The 13194-nt window shown below is 43.4% G+C and overlaps 3 protein-coding genes across 5 annotated transcripts in view; 2 read left to right on the plus strand and 1 right to left on the minus strand.

The window, feature by feature from the left end:
* The window catches only part of gogo (thrombospondin-1 like protein golden goal), a 29297-nt gene extending 21136 nt beyond the window's left edge, over positions 1-8161 (plus strand). For 2 of the 3 annotated variants that reach the window (XM_086834269.1, XM_086834268.1), the window contains exons 5-10: positions 3967-4197; positions 5205-5502; positions 5578-5742; positions 5808-6093; positions 6156-6597; positions 6695-8161. In XM_086834269.1, the coding sequence (XP_086690395.1) occupies positions 3967-4197; positions 5205-5502; positions 5578-5742; positions 5808-6093; positions 6156-6597; positions 6695-7621 (2349 nt within the window). In that variant the 3' untranslated portion in view covers positions 7622-8161. The remainder of the gene's footprint in view (positions 1-3966; positions 4198-5204; positions 5503-5577; positions 5743-5807; positions 6094-6155; positions 6598-6694) is intronic. The other variant, XM_020945736.2, reaches the window with a different exon arrangement.
* Positions 1880-3881, plus strand: LOC110178563 (cilia- and flagella-associated protein 157). Its single transcript, XM_020945735.2, has one exon. The coding sequence runs from the start codon at positions 2010-2012 to the stop codon at positions 3795-3797; it is 1788 nt and encodes a 595-aa protein (XP_020801394.2). The 5' UTR covers positions 1880-2009; the 3' UTR covers positions 3798-3881.
* LOC110178571 (uncharacterized) lies at positions 7975-11080 on the minus strand. The gene has a single exon (XM_086834270.1). It carries the CDS (start codon positions 10940-10942, stop codon positions 8363-8365), a length of 2580 nt encoding a protein of 859 aa, XP_086690396.1. The 5' UTR covers positions 10943-11080; the 3' UTR covers positions 7975-8362.
* Between the last annotated feature and the right edge of the window lie 2114 nt (positions 11081-13194).

Consider the following 13194-nt stretch of genomic DNA (forward strand, 5'->3'; position numbering starts at 1 on the left):
TTATTATGAACATAAAAACCTTCATTCTTCACATATTTTATTATTATTGGGATTGGAAGTGAATAATATATTTTATTAGGAAATGTGTAATATACAGGTTTACTAAATATTCGTATATAAATTATTTAGTAGATAGATTTATACTCTTCCAGGGACTTTTAATTTTAGTCAGAAGCTTGTAAAACTATGAAGAAGTCATTTGCGACCCTATAAACCATATACATTCTTGACCAGAATCAACAGCCGAGTCGATCTAGCTATGTCCGGTTAACAAAAAAATTTTTGATATTTTTTTAAAATTTCAGAAAAATGATAAGGGGTTACATCGTTAAAATTGTCAAAAACTGTCAAAAAATTTTAATTTTCTAAAATTTTAAACTGAGTATGCAGGTTTATTAACCTAATAAAAACTAACATAGGCATGCATTCCAAATTAAAATTATTGAATTTTTGGCTTAGTTATGAGATTTTTAAGATTTGATTTATCGTTAAAATTGCCATACAGAAATATTGTACAGTGTACTCCCCCAACATCAAACTGGAACTATTCCATTGTTTTTGTTTGCAGGAGAGGTCTGAGGCCTGGGTGGCTTCGGCATGTTGTCTGCGAGCGTGTTTCCACACTGCGACACTTGCTCTAGATTGCGTGGGGAATTTACGGCGCTTCCGACAATTGTCGGCCTACTGCGACTCGCTTTATCTTGTTTCTTTTGTTGAGAGCTAGGAGCAGGGAGCAGAGAGCAGGGAGCAGGCAGCAGGCAGCATGGAGCATGGAGGAGCACTGAACCACCACCTCCTACTCCTCCTCCTCCCTCGCATTTCATTATCCAAAAACTTCCGGCATCAGCAGGCAGCGATAGGGGCACATTTGGTTGTACTTTGCCGTTACTTGCTCGGAACAATTACAGCGAAAGTTTTTTAAATGTTCTCCGCACTTATTCCAAGTAGTTCTTACACGGATGCTGGGACACAATGCCATAGCCATGGGGCGGGTTACAATTGGGTGGGGGCGTGGCCGGTTGAACTGGAAATGGCTGAGGGATTTAGCACCACGCGCTTTCCATAACAATCTGCATTTGGCCCAAAAGAATAGGCCAGGAGGCGTTGCCGCTGTGTGTGCCATGTGTGAGCGTGTCTACAAATATTACCCCACGGGCTATTAATCAAACAAAGCCTCGGCTCGACACACGGCACACCACGGACTCAGTATTTGCTTTTAGAAAACACGGGAATAACCTCTGGTGACCAACGCCACAAACTCAAATTAGTGGTCCGCCACTCCGAGTGCGTTAGCTGCCGGAAAATGCTTTGTTTTTTATGATTTACTCACGAAAAACACACATAATAAATTGTCACTTTGCCGAAATATTCATCTATATTCTTTGAAATACAATTTTAGGCGGAGTTTTAACTGATGCTTTGCGAAGAAGAATAGATAAACCTTAAGTTTGTAGTCTTATCTTTACTATAAAGAGTTCTCAAGGGTTTAAAATAAAACATATAGCTTAAATCATCTTTATAATAATGGAAATCCTAGAGAATTCCTAGAGCAATGAAAAGATATATAATTAAGCAAAAGATGCTACGACTTGCTGTTTAAGGTAATTGAAAATATATGAAAAATGTTCTAGAAACATTAAAAAAAAAAAAACTAACTAAAATATGAGTAAATACAAGATAATGGCATTTTGTATTGTATAAATAAATGCACAGAAAGTCAATGGTTGAATTATATCCCTCCAACTGATTAATCATATTAGAAATACATATTTTGTCCCAGAAAAATAAGTTCTGGCAGCAAAATTAGGTTTACTACGGAAAAAGGTTAATAAACATAAAGCTTTGTGAAGCTTTCATTTCCTTGACAACCTAGACGTGTTGTTATATTTATTCAGACTTCAGTTTTTCCAAACGTAACACAAGGCTGTGAATTAGCTCCATTTTAACTTGAAAAATTTAACCAAAATTGTTAAATATTTCCCTCGGATACCGAAAGAAAAGTCGCCAAAATGCCGCCGAAGCCAAAAAAGGAGAAAAAGGATCCTAATAAGGTCACCCAGGTGGACAGGACATTCTATGAGCTGACCATCACGGATCTCAATCAGAAACTGGCCCGCCTGCGTTCCCATATGACCACCGTGGATGAGTCCAACATTGCTATAACAGAGAAGCTACGCGAAATAGAGGCCGATGGTGTTGATGTGGCAGCCCACTTGGAGCGCACCTTGGCGGAGAGGAACAACTCGATTACCGAGCTGGAAGAACGCCTGGTGGAGATTACCAAGGTCCGGGATGAAGAGAATAAGATGGCGCAGGAAAAGATTGGAGATCTGGAGGCCAAATACAAGGCCATGCATGACCAACTGACCTCCGAGATTAAGCTGCTCAACGGCAAGCTAAACTCCCTCGATGAGTTCCGCATCCAGCGTGACGTCCTTCTGGCCAAGTTCGATGACCAGGAGGCGGATCTTAAGGAGCGGGAAAAGGACCACAAGGAGGCGCTGTACAACATGGAGCAGCGAGCGGTGGTTGAGAAGGATGCCCTCAAAAAGGAGGTGGAACAGAAGCTGCTCCAAGTCTCCGAGGACTTTACACGCTCCAGCGAGATCCGGAATGCAGGCTACACACGTCGCCTGATCCGTGAGAACATCGCACTGCAGAAGGAGATCGATCTGCTGGTGATGTCCCAGATCAAACTACAGCAGTCCTACACCAACCAGAAGGCCAAGCACAAGGAGATGGAGGAGCAGTACAGCGCCCTGGATCAGATCAAGAACGAACTGGTTCGCAATTCTGTGAACAAGATCAAGATCATCGAGGGCCTGACCCACAACTACGAGAAGCTCAAGGCCAAATACGTGGAGGGATTGCGCTATCGAAAGGCGTACGAGGCGCATATCCAGGCGAACAAGTGCGAGAATGTGAAGCAGAAGGATGCGTTCGCCAAGCTCCGGACTCTGGCCAAGCGCATGGAGATCGTAGAGCTGGAGAACCACAAACTGGGCGTTATCCATGAAAAGCACGAGATCGAGATAGCGCGCCTGCGCGGCGTCATCCAGGAGATCAAGTGCACGGTACGCGATGCCATTGTGGCGGAGGAGGCGGTCAAGGTCTTCCCCGAGCGTTTGGAGGAGGCCAATGTCGATGAGCCCGAAGTGATCGAAGAGGTCCGGGAGGAGGCCGTGGCCGTCTGCAAGCTGAAGCGCAGCGATCTCCTCTCCCAGCTGATGACAATCGTCAGCTCGCATTCGGATAAGCTGCCTAGGACACCGTCAGTTGCCTCTATTGGCAGTGCCACCTCCTCATTGTATGCGCCCGGCAAGATGGGCTTCATGCCCAAGAAGGAGCGCGAGACTCCGTACGCCGCCTTTAAGAGCGAGGTCGTCGACCAGGAGCCGGATCTGAGCATTCCTGAGCACGTGCAGAAGCAGCGTATGCTGGATCGGGACGGTGCACTCCTACGTGGCGAAGGAAACACCATTATTGATGTGGAGTTCGGTACTACGCTCTACGTCTCATCATCCCGCGAGGAAGATATCATTGAGCAGGAGGAGGAGCCACTTGAGGAACCAGAGGGTTCCAGTAGCACCGTGTCCGTGAAGAAGTCCAGCAGCGAGGGCACAGCTCCTGCACCTGCCACCGCTGCGTTGGCTGCATCTACCTCCGCCCACGATGCCGCGGGTGTGCCTACCACCATGGACACTGCAACCAGATCTTCCAAGTTGGCGATGCCGGGAGAGGAGGAGGGCGAGGAAGAAGGCGAGGAGGAGGATTTTGATGTCCAGTTTGTCTACTAGGACTTTAGGTGCTTTACGTTTCCCGTAATTTCCTTTTCGTTGTCTTGTATTGAATCGTGAATAAAATAAATTAAATTGACCATATTTCATTATGTTTTTAACTTAATCAAACTAACGAGCTTTCGAAATTGTTATTTTCATTTAAATTATGTCTTTTTTTTACTTTCAGGGTCCATCGGTAGAGACTCAGAAATGCGGCAAGAGCATAGCCGATACCTGGGACTGCATTTACGAAACCTCGGGCACATCCATAACCAAAACGAACAGCTCGGAGGTTAGCCAGGAAATCGGACCCGGATGTCGTTGTGGCTGCATTGTTCACCTGGGCTCCTCGAAGCCCAAAAGGATCATTGCGGGAGCCACACAGAGCTGTCCTGGTCGCTCCTTCTGGCTCCTACAGGTACGTCATCACTTTAACTGTCCCCTCTAGAGATGAAGAGAGAGATAGAGAGAGAGAGAAAGTAGCGAAAGTTAAGCAAAGTTTTGTCCTTTGGCATTTGGTCAAGTTTTGAGAGCTTCTCAAGTTGTCTGCCGCCATAACTATAAAAACGAACAATGCCAAACAGTCTGAAGTCCGAGTCCATGAATAAAATTCCGCAACGCTTCAGAGGCTGCTCAGGCTAGGGCTGACTGTTGCCCCCCCAAACAAAGGACAAAGGATCTTCTCCACCTAATGTGCCATGGCAGAGTGAGCCGGAGCGGAGCATTACTGCCGGCCAAAGGGGGTTGAACTCAATTCATGCATAATAAATGCCCCACTTGGTAGGCGTTTTGGCCAGTCCCGAAAACTATCAATGCGTAAGGTCTTTGGGGGTGATTTTAACTCTTCATACCCTTTACTTATAGGTAAAAGGTATGCTGAATAGATGATTGTATATGTTACAAACATTTAAAACTTGTATATAGAAATAAGGGTCTAAGATTTCACTTATCATACAAGTTACTATGGGAAATTTTGCTACAGAAATTAATACGGGTTTGAAATGCCTTAAAAATCCATAAAACTATGCTTAAAACAAGTTATGTACTAGAAAAGACAAAGAAATTTGTAACCACAACATATTATTGCATACTACTTGGACCTCAAAAAATCCCTTATTTCTGTAGGATTCTTACCTCCCACTGAGTAAAATCAATAAGTATTCCCTGTTCGAGAATGTCCCCTCTAAGGTTCCATTTTCGGTTTCCCATTCTCCCGGATACAATTGGAATGATTAGACCTGCCAATTGGCACGTTTGGTAGCGGGAGGGTCTCTATATGTGCTGATTGGAGGGAGGCTGAATGGTGATGAATGCCTGACCCACTTTGGTAGTTTCCTTCGAATCCAGAAGGTGGTGCGGGGAGGAAACCCAAACATTTGCCCGTATGTTCACTAGCAACACACAAAAAATCACCCTTCCTTGCAGGTGGATGGCGAGGAGAGCATTTCGTTGGCCCTGAGCTTCCTTCGCCTGCCCTGTGCCTCCCAGTACATAAAGGTGCGCGATGGACCGTCGCTCTCCTCCACCCTGCTGGTGGAGCTCAATGGCGGCGGGCTGAGTCTCAAGGGAGGCGAAGTTCCGGTGGCCGTCGAGTCGAGTGGCGGCCAACTTCTGGTAGAGTTCTCCGCCGGCGATAGCCAGGCAACGAATACATCCTCTGTGGCTCAGGACGGAAACGCATCCTGCACTGGCGGCTTCATGGCCAGTGTGCAGCAGCAGTTCGGTGAGTGTAATCCCCAGCTGCCGGAAGGCTCCTTGTGAATTTGATTTAAACTGAGCTCTTAACTTCACCACACAGCAACGAGGAGCAGCAATGCCAGCACCACACTTGTTGCGGCCACTCGTTTGGCCGGAAAGAGTCGCTCCAGTGCCCAAAAAACAATGACACATCTACGCTTCACTTTGGTCCATCTGAGTGCCATGATCTTTGCCAGCATTATTATCATTATAAGCGCCTTGCTTGGTGGGTATTCCTATGGGTTAAGTATATATTGATTTATTTCATCATAAATTGTTATTCTTTATTAGGTGCCCAGTATGTGGTGCGTTATCGGAAATACCATCTGGCGGTGGCTAGGCGCCAGGACGAAGGCTCCCGCTTGCACACCCCGAGAGCCTCGCTGAGTTCCCTGCAGGGACCTCCTTCGCGAGCCATCTCCACCACAACCCTGCTCTCGGAGGTGATTTACCTGGTAAAGATGAGGCCAAAGCACCACCAGCGACATTCCATTCTGCGCGAGAGCGTGGATGCAGAGAATCTAACCAGCGAGACGGAATTCAAGGAAACGGACTCGCCGGGAATGCTGGCCAAGTGGTGGGTTCTTTACAGATCACATAAAATATAATATTAAAAACTAAAAAATATTCCCTATTCAGCGATGAACTCAAGGAAATGGGCAGTTCGGCTTCCATGCTTACCCTGCGCAATGAAAGATCCTCGCCAGCGCGATCCCTGGACACTGGCAGTGTCATTGGCTCTCCCTCCTCCGGGGAAGCCGAACTGGCAGAAGTTAACAGCCGAGTCGATGACTCCAAGGACTCACCCATAGATGATCCAACGGAGCCGGCCAGCTGCAAGGACAGTGCCCGGGATACAGAGTCTATCATATCCTCGGGCATGAGCTCCCTGTGTAATAGTCCACCAATGAACAGCAAGCGGTTGAGCAAGTATTCCGATCGCTACGATGCGGTGACCCTGAAGTTACTCTCCTCTCGATTGGATGAGAGCCTGCAGGATGCGAGCTCCCTGCACTCTGTGACCGAGTCCCTCAGGCTGGGCCGAATGGGATCGCGCAGTGTCAGCTCTTCCCTGACGAATGTGAGTTAAGAGGTTGCTCTACCAAGCTTTATATTGTTTTAGTTTCTAGATAAATATATATTTCATGAAAATACCGCCAACTATTAACATCCCTAAGTATTTGCAGGGCTGCTACTCACCAGCCGCCAGTGTGGTCAGCACGGCAACCATCCGGACAACCAGCAATCCCAAGGAGTCCAAGGAAAAGCAGAATCGCAGGAGGCTACTGGCACGACCCGGATCCGAGTTCTCGCTGGGCAATCAGGAGGAACTCGAGCTGGACTACTACGATTACAATGTGATCAATGCAGGCTCGGCACCGGGCTCCTATTTGGGCATGGATCCGGCATATCTGGTATGGATTCCGCCTTTCGAAGAGGTCGCTGAAAGGGAGGAGGATGACAAGACGCCGGAACCGGAACGGGATCCGGACCCGGAGAGGGATGAGCGAGAGCCGCTGTACGAGGAGATTCGCATGCCCAAGTACGGACACTATCTAAGCCCTGCCAGCAACACGGAGTCCAGCAAGTCCAACACGGCGGATAACACTCCCAGCTCTGAGGAGCTATCGCCTCCGAATAGTGGGCGTCCCTCCAAGGCCACTTCACCCTGTGACGGAGGCAAGACCCTGCCCAAGCAGCCCACCCCGTTTATGTCCAGGAAGCAACGGCGCCAGTCCAAGCAGCAAATTCAGGCCAATCTATCCCTTAGCGCCGGATCCCTGGACAACGAACAGCGATCTTGCAGGAGCTCGAGGACCATCGAGATTGCTGCAGTGCATCAGAAACTGGAGGCCGATTTCGAGCCCAATGAGTCCATGACGGGCTCGTATGTGGAAAAGGAGACGGCTGTGGAAAAATCATCGGGGGATCTGCAGGAGTTTCTGGCCCTGGACGACATTCAGTTCGCTGACGAGAGTGGCAGTGACTACGAGGCTGTCAACCTAAAGCAGGTGTCCCAATCGGAGTCCAAGCTAAACCAAGATGATGTGCGAACGAAGCTGCTAAGGCGGAAGGAGCCAAAGTCAAAGGAGGTGTCCGTGTAACCCGGAAACTCAATTGTATATAGTACTTATAAAAAGAGCACAAAGAGGGCAGCATATGTTTAGCTATAGTCATACCCAAAGTCTTGTAAAATACGGGTTAATATTACATATAAATGAGAAACGTAGACCACCTTGGAGTAATTGTGTTTCAAAGCTCATCTCTCTAAAAACTGTATACTTGTAGAAGTAAAGAACGCACCTAGTCTCAGAGCTCGTATAAGGCTAATCTGTTTAATCTCACTTTACACTGTAAATACTGTACTCTAAGTATTTATTCGCACCAAATTATAGAAATCTATTCTATTCACTTAAGGCATTTTAATTGACACTAAAATTGGATTAGGAAATTGGAATTACTTCGAAATTTTGTGATCTTTATTTGTTGCTTGCAAGCATTGGAAATTCTAGTCAATACGAATAGTCGAAATTAATTAGCGTTTGAGATCAAAAAATGTTTTTGTTTTGCTCGGTACTAAGCCTTTTAAACACTTAGATTTTAAATTAAGAAACTTAATAAAAATTATTGTACAGAATATAAAATATTAAAGGCTCTTTAATTGTTCTTTGGGAATAGAAATTGATACGAAATTTATAAGTTATTCGGATGATGCTTTATTGGTCACGGATTAAGAAACTTAGGGACTTGACAAGGAAATATTTAATTGCTTATAGTTTGCTGGTTAAATCCTTATGGTCTTAATCATAATTCATCAATGCAGCCTTCAAGAACAAGTAATTCGACTATTTTCCTTTGGGAAAAGTAAAAGAATTACATCTCTTGAGAAATGTATTGGTTTTACTTGACGAAGGGAAAATAGAGGAATTACTTCTCTTGGGGCGGGTAAAAATAATGTCCTTTTCCTCCAGAGTATATTGTTTTTTGTCCAGATCACATATTCCAATGTGCCAAGTTCGATTCGATCTCTGAGTGGGCTTATTGCACATTGCCATTTTAGCCCGATAGGCTATCAGTTCCTGTCGTTTTTGATCCTTCCGCATTTGTACCAGGAACGGGGCATCCTTTTCGGGACATCGTATAGCCTTGCACATACAGCAAACTGACTTCTTTTTTAAAGGCTCTTCACGCTTTTCTATTTTCATGGACTTCGAATCTATTTTCGGTGGCTTTGGCTTTGGCTTGCAATATTTTTTAACCACATTATTATCTTTACCCTTTTTGGGACTGTGTTTCTTGTATATATTATCATACGGATAACAAAGTAAGTCGCCCTCTATGATCCCCTCAACATCCAGGGAATTAGTATCAGCATATTCTTCATCTCCATACAGATACTTTTTCAATTTCCACAGCTTTTCCTGGTAGCTGGTGATAGATGTCGATTTCCTGCTGGCCTTCATTTCCATTGAGCGTCTTGTTAATTCGGAATATCTTGTTGGCTGGACTGGCTCAGGTGTGACACTGGATATTTTTGATGTAATAATGGGAGGTTCGTATGCCGAGGTAAGGTTTACCCCACTGTTGTCGCTGATCGGTATCTTATATTTTACATTTAGGCTTGTTTTGCTATTTTTTCGGGTATTTCCTGTTTTCAAAATTCGCTGTTTTTGAATTTTTTTGCTACTTGATGGCTTAGTTAGTTTTTTCCGCTTTAAATCAGTTGCTGCTGTGGGTGTTGCCTCTATAATACTTTCATTTGTTTTACTTTCTCTCGTACTTTTGGACTTCCTTTCTATAATACTGTCTTTAGTACTTTCTTTGATCTTACTTTCCCTTGTACTATTGGATTTATCTTTTATAATACTTTTTTTTCCTTCTTGAATAATTTCTTGGATCTTTGTATTATTGAGTTCTCCTTCTATAAAACTTTTCTGAGTCGTACTATTTCTCAAAGATATTTGGGGAACATGAGGCGAACTCGCCTCTTTGGGAATCCCCGGAATGTATTTTCTCCTGGATTTTGTTCGGATTTTATTGACTTCACTCAATAAGTTATTTGCAAAGCTATTACTAAATTTTTCCCACGAATCAATAGGCACTTTTTGCTTTAAGGTGATTTCTTTTGAATGTCGTCGCTTATTTCTCGTCTCATAAAATTTTTTATGAATGACATTATTGCTTTTATTTGCAATATTTTTAAACATGTTACTTTTAGAGACTTTGGTATAAATATTTTTTGAGACCATTCCCGAAGGTCGCTGGTCTGCAGTAGGTATTATTTTAACCTTGTTTGTTTCATTGAAATTGACTTCGGAGTTGCGAGATTTATCTTGAAGTTTTACACTTTCTCTGGGGTTATCCTTGAGATTTTCGGCTTTGAAAGACTCATGTTGAAATGTTGACCTTTCTTTTAAATCATCTTTGTTTGGGGGAGATTTATTTTGAAGCTTGGCACTTTCTCCGGAACGGTCCTGGGGATGTGGGATTTTGGGAGAGTCATTCTGAAATCGTGACCTTTTCTTGGAGTTATCTAGGAGTCTCTCTTGAACTGCCTTGGTATCTTTTTTAAGACGAGGTACGTCTTTGGCCGACTTCTGTTGAAGCTTGAGACTTTCTTTGACTTTACCTTCTTGTAATCGGGTCTCTGTATTTTGTTTGTTTGCTTTATTTAACTTTTCGTTAATTTCAAATATCGAAGAATCATTTCCTTTGAAAACATTTTTGTTTTGTTTTTGTGGATGTTCACGACGCTTATTGACTTGTGACTTTTGACCTTTTGACTTGGAAACTGATTTGTGGAATTCATTTACATTAGCTCTTTGTTCGGTGCGTTTCTCTCGAGGTTTATAGAGCTCGACTATGGGTAATTTTGTTTCAGCAATTGTTGAGTTCCATTTTTTAACTTTTGGACATTTGTTCGGAGCTGTGGTCTCAGCAACCCTAGGTCTCACCCGATAGATTTCCTTGACAGGAGAAGCCACTTCCGGAGAATCGACACTCTGGCATTCGTTAACTTCTTGTTGGTGTTTGTGTTGAAGATATGCCCTAACGATATCGTAAATGGTTTTGTAGGTACCCTTAGAATGGGGAATGGATTCTGTTTTACAAGCGTTCTTCTTGTACCTGGCAGACTTTTCACAGCTGGATTGGTTCTGACTGTCCTGGAGAATCTGATAAAAGGTATTTTTCTTTTCGCAACAGTTTGATTTGACAGATCTGGAACTTGAGATCACACTAGATGCGGTGGCGACCAGTGGAACTCGGGATGACTTCTTGATCTGAACACGCCTCTTCCTTGGGCCTGTGGGCCAGGCAAGTGTGCCATGATCGATTTTCTGAATGCTGTTCAAAACATTCGAGACTGAGTCTGGCAGATATTTGGCATTCGGATTGATGGGAGGGGGATTGGTGGACCTCTCCATAGGGTTTTTACACGCGTAATTTGGATTATAAAATACTAACAAAATATTACGCTTCTTTTTCCTACGATAAATTTGTAGAGTAAAGTGAAAAAAAGTGATATAAACACCATAGGCTTACTAGGTATATACGCTTAATTTGGAGACTCTTTACTATGGGGATATTAACTTGGGAACTAATCGAATCGTGGCATTTAAATTCCAAAAATAATCAAAAAGTTACCTTTTTTATTTCAACATATTTTTATTAATAAAGTTTCAGGAAAATATTTTGTCTATCGATGAAATGTGGCTCAAAATACAAATAGGAGAGACAGGTGCTTTTGCTTACACATTAGATTTACATTGGTAAATTGTTAATTGATGACTAGAGCATAGCGTATCTTTATTTAGATGCCAACGATGGGCGACATTAATTGGTCCTATAGTGCCTGTCGAGAAGCGTTTTAGTATTAGACTTTAATAGGTACTCGATTACGATCGTGTGGATATCTAATATATAAAATTCTCGTGTCACAGTTTTCGTGCCCTTACTCCTCCGAAACGGCTTGACCGATTTTGATGAAATTTTTTGTGCTTATCCGGTATCTATGAGAATAGGCCAACATCTATTTTTCATCCCCCTAAATGTTAGGGGTAGTCCACCCTTAGCGTTTCCAAGTGACCCTACTGCTGCGCCATCTACAGGCAGCCAGCTGAATCAAAGCATTTCCTGTCAAACATTCAAAACATATTGAAAGAAGAAACTTGAAAAGTTCTGAACCGTTTATGCCCAAATTTTTAGAGAACATGCGTTGAGGTTCCAGCTCGGTTATTGACTACTTTTGATGTTGATAGCTTATCTGCGGCTGCGAATATATCTATTTTTTTAGCGTTTCCCCGTGCCCCTACTACTGCGCCCTCTACAAGCAAATCAAAGCATTTCCTGTCAAACATTTAAAACATATTGAAAGAAGAAATTGGAGATACAAATTTTATTTTTTGTTCAGGTTCAGTAAGAAACGAAGTCATGCCACCAAAAAAGTCGAGATTGGGTCGTTGTATTCGCAATACAGAAGCAAAAAGACGTAAGATTACGAATATGACTGACGAAGAACGGGCCTCCTTCCGAGAGACAGAGCGGCTGAGAGCAATGCATGGGAACGCGTTAATATTGCTCGCAGGGGATTTCAGACAAACGTTGCCTGTGATTTCCCGATCGACACCAGCTGACGAGATAAATGCTTGCCTGAAATATTCTATATTGTGGAAACATGTACGTACATTACAGTTGAAGACGAATATGCGTGTCCAGTTACAGAACAATGACTCAGCCGACGTATTCTCACGACAGCTACTGGACATTGGGAACGGAAAGCTGCCAGACAATGAGACGTCGAGAAAAATAGTATTGCCCGGGAATTTCTGTAATTTAGTTACATCGAAGGAAGAACTTATCCAAAAAGTGTTCCCCAATATCCGAATAAATTATAGGAACCACGATTGGCTCAGTGGACGAGCGATTCTCGCTGCCAAGAACAAAGATGTCTACCAGCTAAATCATGTAATCCAAAAAAGCATAGAAACTGACGAAATTACATATAAGTCGATAGATACCGTTGTGGAAGCAGAGGAAGCAGTTAATTACCCTACCGAATTTCTAAACTCACTTGATCTGCCTGGAATGCCACCACACATATTGAAATTAAAAATACGTGTGCCGATTATCATGCTCCGGAATATAAAACAGCCGAAACTCTGCAACGGTACGCGACTCGCAGTCAAGAAATTGATGAACAACATAGTAGAAGCAACGATCATAAGTGGTCCTTTCAAAGGTGAAGATGTCCTCATTCCTAGGATTCCTATGATCCCGACAGATACACCGTTGCAGTTCAAGAGATTGCAGTTTCCCATTCGTTTGGCGTTTGCAATGACCATAAATAAAGCTCAAGGTCAATCTCTGGAGTTGTGTGGTCTGGATTTGGATGAAGATTGTTTTTCACACGGACAATTATATGTTGCGTGTTCACGAGTCGGAAAACCAAAAAGTCTTTATATTTACGCGGAGAATGGAGAAACAAAGAATATTGTATTACGATATTATATTGTGTTACGAGTTACGATATCTATGAGTGCATCCTTCTATCTTTGTGGCTACGTGCGCGAGAACTTTCTTTACTTTGGTGATCCTTTGTGATAGTGACATTCCAAGTAATGTGCTCTTTTTTGTGATAGTGACACTTTACTGCTAAATAAGTGGGAAATTTTCTCAA

This window comes from Drosophila serrata, unplaced genomic scaffold, assembly GCF_035046125.1.
Source record: "Drosophila serrata isolate PLE 108 unplaced genomic scaffold, ASM3504612v1 contig_272, whole genome shotgun sequence".
Taxonomy (NCBI): domain Eukaryota; kingdom Metazoa; phylum Arthropoda; class Insecta; order Diptera; family Drosophilidae; genus Drosophila; species Drosophila serrata.